The following is a 23209-nucleotide window of genomic DNA, read 5'->3' on the forward strand; positions in this document are numbered from 1 at the left end:
AAAAGTTCAGTTCATCATTTATTCAGCACTTGCTAAGTCCCCTTTACTATGTTAAAGGGTATAAATGTGAACCAGTCCATACAATCTGGAAATATACAGCCTAATTGAGGGGGAAAAAACTTGTAAACAAATGACGATGATGACGATGAAATGGAGAAGTAACTATGTGCCAAAGATTATGCTAACTCAGTATTTAATTGAACAGTAGTTTAATAAGGTGGAGTAAATGTTATTATGAGATATACACAAAATATTATGGGAGCAGAGAGGAGAGAAAATATAAAGTGGTCAAAACTGTGAGATATAGTAAGACCTAGAACTGATATCTTTATTTTCTCAAGCAGATCTCTTTTCCCAAATAGATCACTCATAAATCAATCCTAATTTATTAGAAGATTAATAAGGATAAAGGGGCTGATGGTTCATTTGGGGGAAAAATGTCTCCTTGGGAAACAAATTCATTTTTACAATAAGTTATTCAATTACATAATGATATTGTCTTCATTCATTAGAGACAAAGTTTAAAAAATAGCCAGTAGTTCCTAGGAATCATAACAAATGGAATATATTCCTGTATCAGATTATTTATAAGACTGCCATTAAAAATAAGTTCTTGTTTCTTGAAAAAATCCATGATAAATCATTTGTAAACAACACATCCAAATTCATCTTTTTAGTAAATATGATGTTCATATTACGTTTCTCTCAGTGTAGGCAATATCTATAACCTTTTTAAAAAGTATAGAACATGGGAGTACTTAATATTCTTTGCCCTGGAGGGAGAAAAGACTCAGGCTAGAAAACAGAGAAGGGTGGCCAGCAGCGTCACATGTTCCTGAGGAATGATAAAGGGTATCCCATTTCTTCGGACCTACGAGCTTTACACTTCAGTCTTTCTATCACTGTAACCCTCTAGGACATACAAACTCAAATGTGTTTTCCATACTTAGGGGTGTCAGTGAAACGAACTTGGAAATGAGAAAATAAAACTGCCAACTAAGAATTCAACTTTGAAATAAAACTATAGTAGGTAAGAGCATGCAGATAAACGAAGGCAACTTTGTCAGGATGACGCAAACCGAAATGCCTAAAGCAGCAATTTTCCACCAGCGTGCCACAGGCGTGCCACAAGAATCATTAAAACATGCAATACCTGACTATTTAGTCAGGGGCACTGACCTCTTTTCCCTTAGGCTGTCAAAGTAAAAAATGACAACCACCAACACAACAATAACCGTCGTGTGAATGGATCAAAATTATACCTATTTTTTGTCAGATCAGCAAAAAATACACTTTCGGTGTGCCGAAGAATTTTAGTAATTAGTTCACGTGTGCCATGAGATGAAAAAGGTTGAAAATCACTGGCCTAGAGGCTTGTACGTTGCCAGGTGGTAATGAGATCGCTGTCAGGGCCCTGGTGGGAGCCACAGTGAACTGAACGAGGGCAGGACTCAAGCTTCATCTGGGGGACAGCCTCCCCTCGGCCCAGAGAACTGACCGGATGTGGGAAGGGTCCAGGAGGCCAGGCCTCTAGATTTCTCAAGAGAGGCTAGGGGTCTGAGCTGTTATGTGAACACTCCTAATTTTTAGTCTCTATATAACATAAGAAACAAGTCTTAGTCTCTATATAAGACACAAGCAAAAGCTTTTGAAGGACATACGTGCCGCATGGACTCCTGAATTAACACAACCTCTGTCATGGAAACAATCTGATGGGAAGCATGGTCCAGACGAGGAAACAGGTACAAAGCACCCTCGGAAGCGAGCACCGGCAGTGGCCGTTCAAACGCCGGGAGACAGTGCTCCGCGCTGCTGGTGTGGCCCTTTTAGCATAGACCTGCCTCTAATTCCATCAAACCTGTGAGTCTCGGGACAAACTACCCTTCCGACTCCACACTCACTAAGCTGCTTTCTGGCTAGAATTTGGTATTTTGTCTGAATGCTTTCAGGGAGAACTCGCTGGACACCTGAGGGACCTGAGGCACTGGAGGAGCAACTCAGCAGCTTTGTCTCATAAATTAAACTGACAGCCTGGTTAGAGGTGAGACCTGCTTATAGGCACAACATGGGCTGGGTGGGAACAGGAGCTGCCAGGCCCCAGGGCTTTCACCTCTTGTAAATGGAACCATTGGCATTCTGATTCTGTACGTAGTCCCATGAGCTTTGTTAATATAGTCCAGCTCTGGAGGACAGATTGGGCTCTGGAACTGCTGACAAGTAAGGGTTTTGGGTCCATATGGCTTTGGGCCAGACCATAGATAGTGGCAAATTCCCTAACAAAAGTCCACCCTGCAAGACCTCTTGGGAGCTTAAGTAATTTCTCTTACGGTCTCATTTACTCTCACTCTGACCCCATGGCCATCCCTTTCAAAGGATGCCCACCTAGTTCTCTGAAGATCAAAAAATGACCTGGAAGTATGAAGTGCAGAATTAAAGATAAAACCCAACGAACAGGGACAGAAGCTAATTAAAGTATATATTTGTAATCACTGGTCCTAGGAAGCAGACACTGTACTGTGTGCTTGCTGTGTCATTCCATGTAATCCTCAGAAACTCTGTGAAGCAGGTACTGCTTTTGGCAATTATTCTATTTTAACAAGGAGGAGACTGAGGCTTAAGGCGACTAACTTGACTGCATTTACGCGGTTGACAAGTAGTAGAATGGGGATAAGAATCTGCACATCAAACACTACACTATGTTGTCTCTACATTTTATTTCACTTTTTAAAAAATCATGCATTGTACACTTATTATATGCCAGGCACTGTTCTAAATACATTACAGATATTAACTAATTTATTTCTTATAATATGAAATGGGCATTAAAATATTCCTATTCTGATAAGGAAACTGAAGAAAGAAAAGTTAATGACTTTGCCTGATTATACAGCTAGTAGGTGTGGCACAGCCAGGATCCAAAGCCAGGCAGTTTGGCTTCAGAGTCCCTGCTCCCTGTCTGTGCTACTCTCACAATGCTCCCCAGGAAGAATTGATGAAGACTCTAATTTTTAAGTTTTAACTTCAGTGCTATTGTAAGTACTATTTTTCAGGAGGATGGATAGAAACACGAAGGAAAGAAATCTTTTATGTCTAATCATTTCTCTTTATTATATACCAATTAGAGAAGCTGAAATTCTTCTGTATTTGAGAAATACAGAGCAAGTAATAATCATAAAATTCTACAGCCCTGTATACCATCCTTCTTAGGAGATATGTCCAGGAAGGGAGACAAATTTGTCTATATTTTTTCCTTCACTACTGCAGAGGAAATGAAAGGAATACTTTTTATTTCTGCATTTATAAATCCTGGGAGGTAAAGACTGGAAAACTTTTGAGAAATCTAAGATGAAGCAAATATTCCAGAGTTTAATTTAAAGGTCATTTTCTCTCAGAAACTGAGCAAGTTTAATTTCAGAATAAAAGTACATTGAACATAAAAAAATCAATGCAGCTACCTCCTACTTTAAGCCAAGCTTTCTGTTAAACTTAAAATGGAACTTCCAGAACCATAAATTGCTGACTTTTATTGAGAATAATACTTTGGAATTGATTTGGTAAAAATAACACCTGACTCATATTGTAAATGTGAAGAAAATGTCTCCACTTAAATAGTGAGGAAAGGCCTTCATTGGTTTCTATACCACTTAAACCAATTTAGACCTTTCATCCAGGGTCTAAAAAGGTAACCCCATCCTGAATTCAGAAAGTCTTCTTAAGTCCTGGATCTGTTTTGTTCCCTTACAGTATCTGCTTTTTCACTTAGTCCATAAACTTTTTTTAGGAAACTGCCGTCTTGAGATTTAGGAGCTGTACCCAGAGAACTGCACTGAAGGACCTTAGGGAATAAAATACTGGATTTCAAGCAGATATTTAGAGGTAAGGGTCTTGGAGAAGAAGATGAATATGCTTTGCATGTGAGGTGAATGTGAGTTATAACTGTATGGTAGATTATGGAAGATTGCATCTTGCAAAGAAAGCCACACAAAAAACCTCTCCTGTTCCACATGCTCTTCTCACTATATGACTTTGACACTGCTCCCATCAAGATGTGATAAGAGGTTCCTTCCCCTTAATATGGACAGGATTGTGATTGTAGCAGAAGTAATGTTGTGTGACTTCTGAGGGTTGGTCACAAAATCTGGTACAGCATCTATCTGGTTCTCAAGGACTTGCTCTTAGCATCCAGTCACCATCCCACAAGGAAGCCCAAGCAGCCCATGGAAGGCCCACATGCAGAAAAAGTTAGGCCAACAGCCCCAGCTGAGCTTCTAGCCAAAGACTAGCACCAACTTTCCAGGTGTTTGATAAGCCTTGAAAGTGAATCCTCTAGCTCCCAACTGAATGATGTTGCATGGAGTAGAGACAATATGCCCTTGCCAAGCCCTGCCAAAATTGCATATTGATCAACAAAATAAATGGTTGAAACCACTAAGCTTTGGGGTAGCATGTTATGCATGATATATAACTGGAATACCTTCTTACTGTTTCCTTTGCCTGTTCTCTTCTATCTTTCCTTGCTCCCCATGACTTTTCTAGAAGATAAAGCAGATCAAGTCATGTCTCAAGCCTTTCTTATTATTTTTTCCCAATTTGGATTTCTGCCACTAAACTGTAATCATCTCAAGACCATGAATGATTTCTTAGCATTGTAACAGCATTAAAAATTTACTGAATAAATCAATTATCAAAATGTTTTGTTCCTGGAACTTTAAAAGGATCTTTAATGGAGCCTTGATTCATAACATGGAAATTCTGTGAAACTGATTACCAAATTAACAATGCTGCTAATTTCCCTTTAATGAATTTAAGGGAAACATTTTTTAAAAATTAATTCACTTGCCAATATTAAAATAGTTTGTACTAATAAATTGAGAAGTATCCTTGATAACACCTTATGACTAAGAAAATATAGTGGGGAAAATCACTACACATTTCTTCATAAGCAGATGATATACTGTTTTGCCTTAAACCTTAGTAATCTGACTTTGATACCTACTGAACTATAAGTACAAACATGGTTCTGCTTTATCATATAAAAGAAGAACATTATAAGCATTTCTCAATATCCAAGTATAATATTTTCTATTACCATTTCTGAAAATTTCACATTTTTTTGCTAGTGCAATATGCTATTTATATAGTATATTTTTTGTCAATATTCCTTTATTCCTTGTGTAACACACAACCACTCCAAAATTGTCCCTGCAACAAATTTTTGTTATTTGCACATTCCTTTTGTTTTGCTTCTTAGTAATTATTTCTGTCCAAGGAAGACTGCTTTCATTTTTATTATTTATGTTAGGTTTTTATAAAACCCATTTTCTTCAAGGAGTTTCAGGTGCTTGGCATACAGAGGTTTTTGGTGTGTGTCTTTTAATGTGTTTTGTTTGTTTGTTTTAATAAACATCTTCCAAGCATTGCCATAGCAAAGGACAACAAAGTTAGAAGGAAAAGATCACAAGTGAATGACAGAGTAGCAAGGTCAAAAGTGAACAGGGGTCAGTTTATTTGTAGATAGCGAGAACTCAGGGAATTGTGAACATAACTACATCCAAACCACATTCAACACTACAGCGCTACCCATGGGTAAAGAAGGTGTTCTGATCTCTCATTTTTAAGTTGACTTCAGGATCCCTGATTCCAGGTTACTCTGTTCTTCCCTGCCTCTTATGTTTGTGTCAAGAACAAGAAATTCAATAGCAGTCCCTGCTCTTTGTACATTATGCTGGATTTAAGCAAGTCTAATTGCGGGAGCAGCCTGAAGTTAATGTCTCTGTTTGACTCCCGCTACTTTTAAACTCATTAAAGCAATGAATACACCGGTTACAACCACTATTACTTCAGGTGATCACAACAGAGAAACTTCCAAGAGAAGTGGTTATAGGCTACTTGGCTTCTGCTTTGCTGAGAGCCTTGAAAGTGGTGAAGGAAAAGAAAGAAAAGGAATGCGTGTGAAGCAAGAAGGAAACGCAAGACGGGGAAAAACAAAGGATTGTCTCAAAATTTGCTTGAGAAAATGGGTCTGCTTAAAAGTTTCCATACATGGTAGGAGGTCTAATTCTTTCAGCATCTTACAGAGCCAAGCAAACTAAGTGGGAGCAGAACTTCAGGAACAAAAGCTGCACACCGTAAAAGGCCTGAAATACGTGTTCTTAGAATGGGCAGGATTTTAATTATAAAGGCTTTTTTCTAAATAGGTCCCCAGCCTATCAGTAAATATTGTATCATTCTAAAATATATATTATATGCAATGTTTTTCTAAATAGCTCTAGTGGGAGCAGCTGCTATTCAATTTTGTGTGAGTCCATTCTGCTTTCGCTTTTTCATGCTCTAAATACATAAGGCATTGTTCAAACACACTCACGTGGTAGGACTTGAGGGCTTCTACCATTCCAATGAATCATTATTTTTAATAGTTTTTCCTTCTGATTACTATGGTACTCAATGTTTATTTTTACATATTAGATTTTTTTTTAAATATGGATTTTAAAAATTGCCTATAACACCAACTCTTACAAGTAACTAATGTTAATGTATTTATGTCCTTAACAAAATATCTATTGATTACCTACTTTGTGCCAGGTCCTTGTCTTAGAATAAAAATACAGCAGAATTTCTATCCTTCTACTGAAAAAGAGACCGAAAATAAATCTATAAACAAAAAATAATACTAAACCCTAAAAATTAATATGAAGAAAATAAAAAGGCTAATGTAATATTGGATGACAGACAGGTAGAGAGAGAAGAGCTTGGCCTAGCAGAGAAAGGGTGGTCACTTTGACAAGGCAACCCTTGAGTGAAGAGTCAACTGAGGAGAAGGGAGCCGTTATGACAAGATTCAAGGGAAGGGTGTTTTGGGAACATAGACTACCACAAGTAAAGAGCCCGGGAGAGAAATGATCTCCTAGTGTGGGAGGGACAGAAGAAGGCCCGTGTGGCCAGAACGTAGTGAATGAGGGGTAGCATCAAAGGAGAGGATGTTGAAGAGCTGGATGGGGGACTAATATTGAAGGGTTTTGGAAACAGTGGAAATTTGGATTTCATTTTGGTGATTTCCATTGTAGGAGTCAAATGGTCTCTTTAGACAGAATACTCCCTTTGCTGTGTGCAGGTTAGATCGCAGGAAGCAAAGGAGTGAGCATGGGTACACCTACAAGGAAGGTGTTGCAGGAATCCAGTCGGCTGAGATGAAAGTGTGTTAAGATTCAGTGTGCATTTTGGATAAAGGTTATACGAATGGCTAATAGAATAGATCAGAGTATAAAGAAAAATGAAAGACCAAAGATGATTCTTAGGTTTTTAGTCTAAGCAAATAGGTGCTTAGTGATTCTATTTACTAAATAGCAAAATTTCATGAGTAGAAGTCCTTTTATCACACAGTAAGAAATACTTTATCAAAACTGTACCCATTTTTGCTTAGTTGCTAAGGAGCTTAGAGACACAATTAGCTTTATACTAGAGTTACTGGTGTCTGGTATTTCTAACATATTCTTTATCTACCTAAATAATTTATGGCCCTTTTGTTGTTATTATTTATTTAGGGTCCTATTTTATAGGTCAATGGGAGGTTTATTTTTTTTTAATAGTGGAAAGTTATTTATTAAAAATAAAAGTGTGTCCCTAACCAGGGACATTACACAGATCCTGAGACTGAAAATATTTATACCCGCTGGTCACCTTTATTTCTTCTTTTGTTATGGCTGTCTTGGGTCCTTTACCTATTTTTAGGGGTGTGTGTGTGTGTGTGTGTGTGTGTGATCTTTCCCATTAAAAACACACTTTCTAAAATATTAAGAATATTAGCCCTTGATCTGTATGCAACATTGATTTGTCATTTGCCTTTCTGTTTTGTTTTTATTTTCTTATACATAAATATATTTAATTTTCACATAAATTTATCAACATTTCCTTCATAAATTCTTGTGGTTATAATGCTATGCCAGTTAAATATTCACTTTTCATACTTATTTTTGAGACTAAATCAATCATTCTTGAAATGATCTTTTTTGTGGCCTTGGGTCTTAGGGATGTGATCTTCTTTCATGAAATAACTGCGTCATCCCTGGCACTGCTTTTAAGTGCTCTGTCTCCCAGGAGTTTCACTGCCAACTTACTTGGCAGATCATAACACCTTACACCACTGGTGATGTTGCCATTTCATCACCACATATATTATAAATAAAATTATCAAATTAGTTTAAAACATCAAGTCTATTCATTAGGGGTGAAAGTAAAACAAGCCCAAACAAGGAATGAAAAAGAGCAGGAACTAAAATTGAACACAGATAGAAACAAACAGTTTATGAAACAGATCATACAGCCACATAGAGCAAACATTTATTCCAACTATTTCCACCAAAAGGAACCAGAGATTCCTAAATAAATGACTGACTCCAGGTCTGAGGCAGGGAAAGCACAAGGTGAATTTGGGACATTTTATGCCAGAAAGCAACAATGCATTAAAAAATGAACAGATTATGCCATAAGAATAAAAGATACAATAAAAGATCCCCAAACTATGATCCATAGTGGTATTTGAGAGAAAAGAGAGGTAGAAGGAAGCTCTTTTTTGCAAAGTATTCCAGCTAATAAACACAGGAGGAGGACTTCTGGTATCTGGTCCAGCACTCAAGAAGCTTCTTTGGATAACACCATCCCAATAAGTAAAAAGCTGAACAATCTAAAAAAGTAACAACTTTTCTTGTATGGCAGAGAATTGCAGTCACAGGGCAAACCACTGTCTTAAAAACTGGAGAGAGAGACAGGCAGTTACAGACAGATAGTTACACAATCTACTGGAGCAAAAACCCACAAGCAAAAACTTCTATGGGAACCAGTGACAAGATAAGAAAACTTAACTGTACTTGACAAATGGCTGGAGGCTCAGTGTGAACTAGTCTGAGAGTTAAAAACTCCATGGGGCCTAGTCATGGTGGGTGAGGCATGCTTTTGTGAGTTTTACCTCCAGGAGCTCTCACAGAATATCAAAGAAAAATCCCCTGTGCTTCTAGCCGGGGGCGGGGAGGGAGAGGGGAAGCTACCACTCTGAAATAAGCCAGAACATTCTGTTCTTAATGAGGCCTTCCTTCAGGGAAAACTAGTTAATCAGAGCCCGCGGAGGTATTACCAGAGCCTAACTGACCTAGAGGAAGGGAAATACCCAGATCCAGCCACTCTAGCCATCCTGTCCATTGAAAGGGGGAAGCGTGGCGGGGTACACTGAGAAGCGCTTGTGAAGTTCACAGCCAGTGACACAAGCCTGAAACTGAATGATAGGACTGTAGAATACTTCTCAGTTATTGACACCTTGCCACCACTTTACTAAAGGCTTATTTATTGGAGTTCCATTTACCCCAAACATCATGTCCAGTTTTTAACAAAAATTAAAAGGCACATTAAAAGGCAAAAAACACATTCTGAAGAGACAGAGCAAGCAGCAGAACCAGATTCAGACATGGAAGGAATGTTAGAATTATCAGAGCAGAAATTGAAAACAACTATGGTTAATATGCTAAGAGATTTAATAGAAAAAGTAGATAACATGCAAAAAAAGATGAGACATGTAAGCAGAGAGACAGAAATTCTAAAAAAGAATAAAAAAGAAATGCCAGAGACCAAAAACACCATAACAGAAATAAAGAATGCCTCTGATGGGCTCATTACTAGACAAGATATGACTGAAGAAAGATCTCTGAGTCCCAAACTGAAAAGCAAAGAGGAAAAATGACTGAAAAGCAAAAAACCCAGAACAGAATATCCAGTTTTAGGACAACTACAAAAAGTATAACCTACGGGTGATGTACTTAGAATACCAGAAGGAGAAGAGAAAAAGGAATAGAAGAAATAGTTGAAGCAGTATTGACTGAGAATTTTCACAAATTCATGTCAAACAGCAAACCACAGACCCAGGAAGCTCAGAGACTACCAAATAACATAAATGCCAAAATTCACAAAAGGAATAATTAGAATTTTTAAAAATTAAAATATAAACAGAAAGTTCACACCTGATAAACTTATATTAAAAAGTTCTATATCCTGAAACAAACCCTTTTTATTGAAAAAAAGATAGTTTTTCTATCAAGACACAAATGTACAGGGGAGAAAACATCTTATTTGTCTTGGCTCAATTGTGTGAGGAGCAATGCTCATCGCAGTACACAGCCTCTTCCCTTAGTCAAAGTAACATTTCTCCTGTGCACATATTTATGATTGGTACAACAAGCCTCATGGGGATTCTGAGCCAGAACCACGGAATGATTCGCTGCCAGCCCCACCAAGACCCAGTCCACCCATCAGCTCAGTCCTGACTGTGTGTGGTAGGCAGTGTATGTGCCGAGGGCAGGGTGGATGGAGCCCTAAGTCCTCCTGGAAGAGAGAAATAACCTAGAGAATGAGATCTGAGCTTGGTCAGGAGGGGGCTACACCATTCCTCCAGTTCCCAGGTTTCCAGTGGGGAATATCTTCTGCTGGCCAGATGTGTCAGTGGAGAGGTTGGAAACAGAGAACCTGAATTATACACAAACATTCTAAAAAGTTTGTTAATCTAAGGAACCCCCATCAAAGATGAAATAAATGGCTTTAGTGGCCTCTAATTTTATGTGGTATATAAGAACATAGCTATTCTTTTGACCTTACAAATGACAGTGTTTCATCCACTAGATCATATGCTCTCTTAGGCCGGGAACTATGATGTTTTTTTCACCACATGTGGTCAATTGTTAACGTGGGGACAATCTTCTATTCCTCCTTTTATTCACATATGAGACAATGTGACTTTGCAGCTACTGCTGTAAAGAGGTGGAATTTTTCCCTCTTCTCAAGTGGAGGCTAGCCTTGTGACTTGCTTTAAATGACAGAATGCATCATAATTAATGCTGTGGTAGTTCCAAGCATAGGCCTCAAGAGGCCCTTCATGCTTTTTACCAACTTGCCGACGTGAACAAGCCCAGGCTAACTGGCTGGGGGGTGAGACACCTTCAACCAGACAAAAGAAGCTGAGGCCTTCTAGTCTAGACAGCCTCACTTGACCCTACAGCTAACTGCAAGTGCATGAGTGAGCCAAGCCAAGACCAGGAGAAAAGCCAGCTCAGCCCAGCCAAAATGCCAACTTGCAGAATTAAGAGCTAAATACATTGCTATTGTTTTAAGCCACAATGTTTAGGGGTGGTTAATTATGCAGCAAAACCTAACTGATACACTACAATCCTTAGTGACTACCACAGTACCAGACATTTAGAAGGCACACATTGCATGTTGGGTAAATATTGCTTTTAAATAAATTAATGCATCTAATATAATGCCCATGGTGTGCTGAGTACGAAGGAACAGAGAGAACAGACATGGTATCTCTCATCAAGGAGCTGCCAGGATAGCAGAAGTGACAAACAATTAGATGATGTTTGCTCAAGATATTGTGGCAATCCATGATAGTGGGATGTTCAAGATAATGTGGGAGATTCCCAGGGCCCAGATTAGAGGCAGCAGCCAGAGGAAGCTGACTAAGTGTTAAAAAAACAACAACTAGTAAAAGTAACTAGCTGAAGTAGTAGGGTGTGTGTGTGTGTGTGTGTGTGTGTGTGTGTGTGTGTGTGTGTGTGTACACTACATAATCGCAGAGAAAGGTGTAGAAGACCACAAATGAACTGCTCAGGAAAATGGGCCTGGAGTAGGGGAGGGGAAGGTGAGTAACTGTTAGTGGTCACTCTATTATCAGCTATGTGGACCTCAGCAAATTACTTCAGCTCAGTGTTCATTTCCTCATCAGCAAAATAGGATATGAACTGTACTTGGCACTGAGATACTCTACATAAAGTGCTAGCATTGTGCCAGCATATAATATATACTTAATAAAGGCTGTCTGTTATTATTGTTTTATGGCCATAAGCACATATTTCTTTAGATTTAAAAGTATTTCAGTAAAGTAGAAAATAAATCTTAATCACAGAGACCACTGAGCACTACAAATATAAATGCAAACCTTGGAAAGAAGCAAATTCTATATCTGAATTTTTATATTATGCGTTTATGTAATAAATCGAATTAATAAAATTAAAAATGGAGGGCAAGTTTTCCAGACAGAAGGGACGGCAAGTGTAAAGACAGGACACAGTGAAATTGTATGGCATATATGTGAGAGTGCAAACGTCAAATATGATCAAAATATAATGTGCAAGGGACAAGGTTCTGATTGATAAGGCAGAGAAAATACCAAGAGCCAGGTCATCAAGGGCCTCATATATAAAGCAGAGTTTGGAGTTTATTCCAAAAGCAATGAGGAGCCATTGCTACATTTTATGTGGAATTAATGTATGTAGCAGTCTTAGAAGATAATAAAAATATACACTTGCTATTTAAGTAAGCTGTTTCATTTATTCAACTTTCTTCAATAGGTTTTGAGTGTCTTCTACATAGATTAGCACTTCTCCAAAGTAAGGGATTCCGAATAATAAGACATAGGTCCTGTTCTCAGAGAGTTTCCAGGCTGGTAGAGAGACAACTTTGGAAGCAAATGGCCACAATCCAATATGATCTGTTGTTCTAGGGAAATAGATCAAGCTCTATGAGTACAATGGGTTGGAAGTGCTAATTCTGAGAGATTGGGGGCATATGCAAAGGTGTTAAGGATAAAGCTTCAAAAATTAAGAATTGAGTGATATACTGAGTGAAATATGGCCCCAGTCTCTGTCCATTCCTGTGATCTACAATTTCTCCATATGCCATGCCTTCCTATTATCCTCTCTGTCATGTCAGAGTACCATTTCTATTCCTGCATCTACTGCTTGACATTGCCAGCTTGAACACCTAAGGCACCAGTTACAAAAAGCATAAGAAAATTATTTATAATATTATTCATAATATTATATAACCTGGGCCCAATAGCGTTAAATTGCATATTTAGATTTATCATATTCCCAAGTCTCAGAAGTGAAAGTTAGCAATATTCCCTATTGCTAAAGGAACCCAAACTTACAATAGCTCTCTACAGTTAGTTAACCAACCACACAATTTTTCAAAAATCCAAGCTGAGCCTGGCTGGATGTGGCTCAGTGGTTGAGCATCGACCTAGAATCCAGGAGATCGAGGTTTGATTCTGGGTCAGGGCACATGTCCAGGTTGTGGGCTCGATACCCAGCCGGGGAGTGCAGGAGGCAACCGATCAATGACTCTCATCATTGATGTTCCTATCTCTCTCTCCCTCCCTCCCTCTCTCGGAAATCAATAAAGATATATTTTTTAAAAATCCAAGTTGATTATTTTGATTCCTGTGACTGAATTTCATAAGTTTGAAATTTGTTCAATGTTAGATCATACATTAAAAACCATGTTATGTTCGAAATGTTTGGGAAAATAAAAATCCACAATGAAAACTTTTAAGAAGCAAAATCCACATGAAAAACTTTGAATAACTTTTATTATATGGGTTGCTATATTCAGTTTAGCAAGAGCAAGCACTGGCCACCTCTCCAATCCCCAGGCATCAGCAGCCACCACAGATGGTGGCTCACAGTGACCCTTCTCACCAGGAACCACCTGTGGATCCATATTTTCAGACTTTATATCTGTGTTCAGTTTGTGTCCATCTATACCACAATGTGCACTTTTATCGTGTTAGCTGTTTAAATGTATCTGCTACACCAAAATATACTGCAAGAACAAGTATATACTAAAGAATAGACACCATGGATTTTCTTATAACACAAGAAAAAATTCTCAGAAGTTATCAAATTTCTGACTAGGTGGGGAAAATTAAGCCATCTTCTCCAACATCTAGTGACCCTTCCTTGCTTTTGTAGTGTCTCATCAACTGCACATTTAAATAGGCAAGGCTATAAATGATATTAATATAAAATAATGTTCCTTTGGATGATTGAATTCTCTAAGCTCCTCCTTTACCATTATTTATTATGAAAAACATTATTTCTACATATTCATGTGCCCCATTGAAAGCTACTTCAAATGGTGCTAAAACATTTCCTAAAATAAAATCAATTTCATAAAAGTGATCTCATCTATAATAAAGGAAAGCTGACCTGGCTAACAACTGGTAAATCACCCACATCCAGACGTCTTTCCCTTTTGCACCATCCGTGCTGTTTCTTGTTTGGCATAATATCCACCAGTACACGTAATAAGGTCCCTCACATCTAGTGAATGCTAATAAATATTTGTCTTAGCATGGGCCAAAAGAAATCCAAAAGAATCAACATAGCCTTGAAAGGATGAAAATCCAGAAAAAATATTAATTGGTAGAAACAATATTGTTCAGTATCTACTATATGACAGATGCTACTTAAAAAAAAATTAAAACAATACTTAATATGTCATTCAAAGGAATCACAAAAGAAATGTGGTATTCAATAGAAGTTAAATTATTTTCATTGTAAAATTAGTTGATGCTTGGCACATGAAGGTTGCCTGATAAGAACATGTTCAATTATATTTACAAATTTACCAAGAGTCTGAACTAATCAGCACACACTCTAAATTAAATGACATTTTTCCATCAGGAGGCTCGGCTGCTCTCACAGATCATCCAGAATTCAGGGATATCCATTCAACATTTTCAGTCTGGACCACTTAGGCTTCCCCTAACACCAAAACAAACAAACAAACAAACAAACAAACACAAACCACCTATGTTTCCCAGTATAGGAGGATGCACTCTTTAAGCAAAAGCAAGGCAGAGCGTCAATGGAAAACTAAGAATGATACAAACTAGAGTCAATTTGCAATGCTGGGAGGCCCAATAAAATTCTAAAGGCCCCATCAAACTGTCAGATACTTAAAAAATCATTATCAGATTCATTATATTTTAAATATTTTTATTCTGAATACATATTCTCAGAAGATGGGGACATTTCTGCTCTCCAAGGGAGGTGCTTGATATGCTAGCCATATTTTCTTTACTTCTAACCCTTCAGACTATCCCTTTAAATTGCAGAGTCTTTAAACTATAGATTGGAAAAAAATTCAGTACAGAAAGCGTTAGAGCTGGACCATCAATTTCGAGTCTAACTTTACAGTCGAGGATGGTGAGAACTTGCCTAGGGTCACACAGAAGCAGGAAATAAGATCAGAAGACAAATCTACTGACTTCAATGAGGGAGCTATTTCTTAGGCACATACCTTTATGTCTCTGAGCCCAGCAGTCCTTAGTCATGACATTCTGTTGTAGGTTAATTAATACCTTTGTCAGAAGACAATTTTCTTATATCAATACTTCATCAGCTCAAATGTTTGCGGTCAAGCAAAACAAGTCAGAAACACTTTTGCATAAATTCCCATTTCCTTTTAGAAGGAATATGCAAAATTAAAAAAAAAAAAAAGGAATAGACAGGTTACTGGATTTGGAATTCTTACAAATACTCAGCTAGTGGGTATGAAATAGTTTCCCCAAAGCAACTCAGCTTTTCAAAACAAAAACTACTAGACTTTCCACAGAATCTTCTCTAATCAGGTGTGATCAACTTCCACTGTGCAAAACAACAGCCTACTTGCTAACAAAATTTGTGGACCCTGTCACACACACACACCCCTCCGCCACCGCCTCCACCATAATACAGATACTGTGAATCCGTCACACTTACCCACTCTTGCTTTGTGTGTTTTTCTGGAAAGCAGCTGCCCAGCCAGTTACATTTCCCAGCAACCCTTGTATTCTAAGCGGGGCCATATGTTACCAGTGGAGTGTAAGTGCAAGAGGTGTGTGTCACTTATAGCCAAAGCGAATGAAAGAGCCTGTGTCTTCTCTTCTGTCATTTTTCTCTTTCTGCCGGAATACAGACCCTTAGCAAATAGCACTGTCCAAATACGAAAGGAACCTGGATTCCAGGAAAGCTCAGAAACACCCGCTAGATGTTATGTGAGTGAGAAATCAACTTTTATTGTGCTAAGCCCCTGAAATTTTCGAGTTTATTTTTTCTATAACCACTGGCAAAATCCTAAGTGGCACATTTACCTTACTAGATACGTCCCTGGTCAAAGCAGACATCCAGATACTAGTAGCTGCCAACAAGTGTAGAATAGAATATATTAATTTTGTTAAATTTCTCTGTCTAGCTTGCTTCCAAGATCACAGTCACTGGCTAGGCTAAACTAAATTCAGCCAAAATTCAGAAATTCTTATAGTCAAGCCAAGCATTTATAAAGACGTTTTTATTCTGTCACTACAGTGAATGATAAGATTTATTGCAATAGCACCTGACTAGATTTCTGCTGTCATTTATGTCTCTGTAAGTTTCTGAAATCCATATGAGAGAGTATTATTTTTTAAGGGGGGAAAAAAAGCGTCAATTCCTGGCGCTAATGTTCAAGATTCATTTGGAAACACTTTACAAATATATAATAAATATGGTCCTAAAACCTGTTCAGATGTTCAAGGTTCTGACTAAAAGTTGTGCCTTCTTTTTAATTAAAAAAATACACAAGGTATAAATCTCCTGTGGTCAATAACTCTTTGTTCAAATGATGACTTGGATACCAATGGAAACATTTGTTTATTTTGCCTGTTTTATAGTAATTAGTGATGGTGACACCCTCTTAGAATAAGGAGGCCCTAGGTAGTGCTGCCTAGTGGTTAGAGCCTGTGCACCCAGGGATCCCGGCTTGAGGTTCGTGTCCGCCCCCAGGTCGGGGAGCACAAGGGAGCCAAGCAGTGGGTGTGTCTCTCTCACATCAACGTTTCTCTCTCTCTCTCCCCACCCCCTCCCTTCCACACTCTCTGAAAAAGCAATGGAAAAAACACCCTCAGGTGAGGGTTAACAAACAAACAAAAAACAGAACAAGGAAGAAAACAGAGGAGAGAGTGGCTTCAGGACTACACCAGGGAAATGAGGCTGTGCAGGGGCCTTCGGGGGTACGCTGAAGAACAGGCTTGAAATAAAGGGAAGTGCAGAGTCCCACGAAGTTTCTATCTCAGTTGTGGCAAATGGGATGACCAATTTTGAGGCTCTTTACTTCCCACAAAACCAAAAATCTATTTCCAGTGTAGCTTATAGTTAGTTAATATGGGGTGTTGCTTGCATACTCACACTCTCACACCCTTAAGCAATTTCACCCCTTTAACTTCGTGTCATACTCGTCAAATAACAAGACGAGTTACTCAGAAAGAGCTTTGATGTAGACAGAACATTTTACTTAAAACTATATATACAAAAATATACCATTATTATCTTGGAAAAGGGTCTAGCTCACCTAAATTGAACATTAAAAATCACTAAAATGGTTTATCCAATAATTGAGACCAAATAACCAATTAATTTCCTGTGTTAATTTTTAATCAGTTTTGTAGAAATTCTTCCTTCATGAAGAGTTCCTTATCTTTTGCTGATGGATGTCATGTCTTTCTCTTTATTGATGTACTTGTTTATCTCTTTGTTTTTCTAGCTATTTTCACACTGCTTATCTATGCCAACAAGCCCAAGTTCTGAGGAAGTCATCATGTCTAATTTATCTTGGTCTTTTTTGCACATCTGTACCTCATACAGTGCCAAGCCAAACATTTAAAAACAAATATTTTGAAAGAAGTACACACACTGTAGAACACTATGAACTGGACCGCATTTGTGATACCTTACAAAAAAAAAATCTTCCACATGTTAATGCAGGTGAGGATACCATTTCTGCACCTTGCATAACAAGGAGGTGCTGCTAGATATTTTCCTAATAACTAAATTTTGCTCTGAATACTACCAGAAAACAGTTCTCAAGTTAATGTCAGTAGATCTATATCTAGAATAAACACCCAAACACTAGCACTTTAAAAACATACTGACTTAATTACCTTATTAATCATGTATTGAAACTATTCCACAGTATTTCTTTACATCATTAGGTGACATTTGAAATTCAGATATATTTTTAAATGCTAGTTATATACATTGCACCACTGTCTGAAGTCTAAAAATAATTAAAAATTGGGACTAAATTTTTAAATGATTTTAATTTTTGTTTGGAAGTCTAAATAGAGGCCTACCAAACCCTTCTCATTTATTGTATCTACCACCATTCTAATTTGTCATTTTTTTCAAGAAATAACAAGAGGTCAAAATATATTTAATCTAATCTAAGACACAGAGTTATTTATTGTGCCATTAAGAAATAAAAATATTGCCAAGTAACTGTAAGATGGCAACAATTATAAAAAACTTTTTAATTTCCAATCAATGGAAAACATATAAGATGAAATAAACATTATGGAAATATAAAAAGGAAAGAAGTACTTGTTAAGAGTTAAAATTTTTCATTTATACTATCTACTTATTGTCCTCAATTAGTATCACTATTTACATAATTACAGTATATATACTTTCAAAGGTATAAAAGTATATCAGATTTTTAGTGATGTATATTAACTGTTCTGTTAACGTAACCTTAAGGGTCAAGAGTAGAGTACTGTATATACCTAGAAATTGGTAACACTGGTTGCCTCCAGAGAGAACTAGTAATAGAACATAGTATAGGAAAGAAAGTTTTTACTGTACCTTTAAGTACCTTTTGAGCAAAGTACAGTGTGCATGTATTAGCTATGTAAATTTAAAAAATAAAAATAAAATAGCCTTTCTTTTTAAAAAAATACCTGGGGAAATAGAATATAATATGTAAAATGTTTTTGATTTTTCTAATCCACTGGTTTAGGGGAAAAAGCAACTATAAACAAGATTTATGAGTGTAGACTCATCTCAGGTTTACTGAAAGTTCAGATGTCATTGAGGATACATTAAGGGTATTTCAGAAGAGAACATAGTTTTCCTTTAAGAGATGACATCCATCCTGAGGTTTGCAAGTAAAACACCTGCTTCTTTGCATGTGAAAAACGTGTCCCCCTTTTCACTGAAGACATCATTGGGCTTCTTCCGGAGAGGTAGAAGTGACTATTCAGAACAAGACTATACTTTTGGTTTCCAGAAATAATTTGAATTATAACAAGAGCTGATTTGGGGGGATAAAGCTAAGTACCAATGTACAAATAAGGGTATTCTGAGACATTCTTTGATATCTAAATGTAGAAAGGAGAAAATAAGTTTAAGGGCCATACATACAAATTTAAGAGTACTATCCTATTTGTGTAACCAACCTGGGGCCTCGGAAGTGCCACAAAAGTGCCTTTCTCCATCCAGCAGTTACCTTTGTTGAAGGTTTAAAATGAATTTTTACTTTTAGTTTTCACCAAACTACCTCTAGCTGACTAGCATTCTCTGCTTCAGAAAGTTTTCAAATCTGAACCATAGGTGGGGGTGGTGGATGAAGATGAGTGAGCTGACAGGTTTGTGTGGGAAAGCACATGCTATCTGTCAGACTGTCTTTATAAAATGGGAAAAGTCACTTTATAAAATGGGAGGATCTGATTCAAAATGTATGGATTAAACAAAGGACTCAAAACGATACTTTAAAACCTTCATAACACCTTAAAAGCTACTCTCAGCTTCTGATTCCCAATCCCCTTCTAACACTTTGCTCTGAGGCTGCAGCCAAGTGCCCGTTTCACAGTATCTGCGGCATGTGCCGGCCAGAGCACGAGCCACAGAAAACCAGCTGCTGCGTTATGCACACGGGCTCCCTTACCAGACAGAACACGCCCGTGGGCTTCAGCACCTGTGCAAAACTGACCATAGGATTACAAAACAGCACTCCAAGGAGGCTCTGGTTCAATCTTCACTGAGATCAGAGCAGAGAGGCCAGGTAGGCCTCTGGCTCTGTGCAGGCTGGAGCTCCTGGGGAGAGAACAGCACTTGAGAGTCAGCAGTGCAGAGACGGTGCCTTAAGCTATGAGCCCAGGGTGCAAGTAAAGAAGAGGCCTGAGGACAGAGCTCTAGGGAACTACAACCTTTGAAGGGCTGATGGAAAAGGAGGGGCCAGCAAACAGGACTCAGAGAGAACAGCAAAGAAAGCAAGAAATTGAAACTAATTAGTCAATTACAATAAAATTTTAAACTCTGTATGGTTCAGAGGACTGGAGATGAAGTGGTTCATGCAGGATACTGTCAACCGTGTTCAGTGCTGCTGAGATGGGAAGGAGGGTAATGGGAAGGAAGAGTGCAGTGGTTCAGAGGAGAAATCCTAAACCAGGCTGCTTCGGGTTCAAATCCTGGCTGTATCATTTACCCACAGTGAGATCTTTATCAAGTTATTTAAACTTCCAGTGTCTTCGTTTGTAAAATGGGTGTTATAATGGTACCTACCTTATAAAGGTGGTTGCAAGAATTAAATGATTTAATACAGATTAAGCAATTAGAATAGTGCCTGACACAGAGTAGGCATTATAGAGGTGGTATTTATTATTATTAGTAGTAGTAGTTGTTGTAGTAGCAACTTTGGCAAGATGCTGACCTTGATGGAAGTAATTTCAGTGAAGTTGTAAAAATAAAAGCCTACTTTACTGGATTGAGACAGTACAAGATGAAGGAAAGCACAGAGCAAGAAGAAACACTTTAAGGTGTGAAAGGAATGGAGGAGTAGATGGAGGGTTATATGAGTTGAAAGAGGAATTTTTGCTCTTTTAATTAGAAATGAGTGATATTAATACATATTTATATGCAAAATGGGAATTAACCAGTAAAAAGGAAGAAAATCCAGAAACAGAAGAGATAAGAGATCATTGCAAGAGTCAAGTCTTTGAACAGTGGATGGGATCCAAGGACTAAATGGCAGACATGGCCAGAGATGGAGCAGGGATATGCCTGTCCTCATAAGAGGACAGTTGGCCAGGGGTGTAGGTCAGCAGATCTGGGTAGTGTGGGAAGATAAAGTACAGTGTGTCTAAGTGTATTTATTTTCTCTGAAAAATTTTAGAGAAATGATAAGCTGGGAGAGATTTCTGGAGATCTGAGAAAAAAGAAGAGTAAAAAACATTGTTTAAGAGGAAGGGACTTTATTCTATAAGAGAGATAGGACTGCCTGGCAGTAGTAAGCATCTATTTCAAATTTGCGGTCATAAATTTGTAGTGAGTCCAGTCAGCATTATTCCCAAATATCCTTTCAAAAGTACTTACAGCCCAGCCGGGCATGGTTCAGTGGTTGAACGTCGACCTAGGATACAGGCGATCAGGGTTCAATTCCCGGTCAGGGCAGATGCCCAGGTTGCGGGCTCCATCCCCAGTCGGGGGCGTGCAGGAGGCAGCCGATCAATGACTCTCTCATCATTGATGTTTCTCTCTCTCTCTCTCCCCCTCCCCTTTCCTCTCGCTGAAATCAATAAAGATTTTTTTTTTAAAAACTCCTTACAGTGCTTTATATAAAGAAATTACATAACACATTTCTCCTGTAATTTCTCCACCTTAGATAGTTGTATTTTAATATAATTTATTAAAAATGCATTATTTAAGTTGACTTAAGGACCTGATTATTTCTTTACTACACAAGTAGCTATACAATACATATAAATATTTTATTATCAATTAGAACACTTATTTTCATACTGAAACATGGAATTTCCCAAAGATGATGATTATTTTTAAAATAAATCAACATTAAGGCCATATCTATTCAGAGACTGAATTTCAGGATGCCAGTGATTGGATGTCTGACAGGCCTCAGGGTCTAAAATGCAGTACTTCCTTGTTTGAATCTGAAAAGGATTCCAGAACTGTATTCTGATATGTTTCTCTTTTAAAATGACCCTCATATTTACAATCCTTGCCTCTTTGATCACTATCATTTATGACACATATGCTGAAAGGAGAAAATTATCTTAGTCTTTATAGAAAAGCAAAGGCATAGTTCCTATGTTTGTGGAACTTACACACTATATTATTTCCCACAAATAAATAATCCCACCATCCTGGATTTTGTGATGACGAAACCACTCAGTAAAATGGTTCAATAAAATATAAAGGGTTGTTAGAGACCTTAAAGATATTTCTCCCAATCTTTTCCTTCTCTTCTTACATTACCTCACGACTTTCATCTTCTGCATGTCTTTTTATTTTGTTGTTAGAGTTTAAAAGTGCTTTTATCTGTACATCAAAGATATTACTTCACAAAGAACAGGTTATAGTTAAACCATAAGATCTTTCTTTGAATATACTTCAGTAGTGATCAGCAATCAAGAACTGGGTGCACTGAAGTTTTATCCTTAAAAAGCCAATATTTTAGCCTGGCTGGGCGCGGCTCAGCAGTTGAGTATCGACCTAGGATCCAGGAGTTGGCAGTTCAATCCCCAGGCAGGACACATGCAGGGTTGCAGGCTCGGTCAGGGGCCTGCAGGAGGCAGCCGATCAGTGAGGACTCTCTCATCACTGATGTTTCTCTCTCTCTCTCTCTCTCTCTCTCTCTCTCTCTCTCTCTCTCTCCTCCTCTCCCTTCCTCTCTGTGAAATCAATAAAGATATATTTTTTTTAAAAAGCCAACATTTTTAAAGGCCAAGGATGTTTTAATACTGAAATTGTACATACATTAAACATTAGGGTGTATGTGTTTTATGTGGAAGGGAGGGGAATGATGTCCATTAATTATTAGAACGTAGCCCAATGTACAACTCTTGGGTTTCTACTCCCAACAAATGATTCAAGTATTGTTATAGACTGAACTGAGTCCTACCAAAATTCATATGATCAAGCCCTAAGTTCCAAGGTGATGATATTTAGAAATGGGGTCTTTAGGGAGGTAATTAGCAGTAAATGAAGTAATAAGGGTGGAGTCCTAATCCAAGGGGATTGGCGTCTTTATAAGAGGAGGAAGAGACACCAGGGAAAGACACATGGTCTTTCCTCTCTGCACATGCCCAGAGGAAAGACCATGTGAGAACACAGCAAGGCAACCATCTGCAAGCCAGGAAGAGGGCTCTCACCAGAAACCAAAAGTGCTGGCACCTTGATCTAAGACTTCAGATCTCCAGAACTGTGGGAAAATAAATTTCTGCTGTTTAAGCCACCCAGTCTGTGGTATTTTGATATGGCAGCTAGAGCAGATTAATACAAGTATATATTTATTTGCTTCCAGGTAGGTCAATTGTCTAGTTTGAGCTTTAATGGAATAATTTTAAACATATAAACTTATATTGAGGGCAAAGCAATAATGTGATCACAATCTAACTCTCTGCTATTAGCTAATTAACCTCAACTGCCACCTGAGTCACAGCTCCTATGCCCCCATGACCATTCCGTTTGGAAGTTGTTAGCCCCACATTTAACCTGGCTGTGCCCTGGTCTTTTAGGTATCAGTTCAAATGTTGCCAAGTCAGCAAAGCTTTCTCTGGACATCTAAGAATTTT

The 23209-nt window shown here is 38.0% G+C and overlaps 1 protein-coding gene across 7 annotated transcripts in view; it reads right to left on the reverse strand.

Moving 5' to 3' along the window:
- MCTP1 (multiple C2 and transmembrane domain containing 1) overlaps positions 1–23209 on the reverse strand; it is a 418524-nt gene that overhangs the window by 296390 nt on the left and 98925 nt on the right. Inside the window, exon 3 of one of the 7 annotated variants that reach the window (XM_087815449.1) lies at positions 20312–20427. The exons of the other annotated variants lie outside the window; for them this stretch is intronic. Within the exon in view, the coding sequence (XP_087671575.1) occupies positions 20312–20427 (116 nt within the window). The remainder of the gene's footprint in view (positions 1–20311; positions 20428–23209) is intronic. 7 annotated transcript variants of the gene reach the window in all.

The sequence above is a fragment of the Miniopterus natalensis genome, chromosome 3, assembly GCF_054644295.1.
Source record: "Miniopterus natalensis isolate mMinNat1 chromosome 3, mMinNat1.hap1, whole genome shotgun sequence".
Taxonomy (NCBI): domain Eukaryota; kingdom Metazoa; phylum Chordata; class Mammalia; order Chiroptera; family Miniopteridae; genus Miniopterus; species Miniopterus natalensis.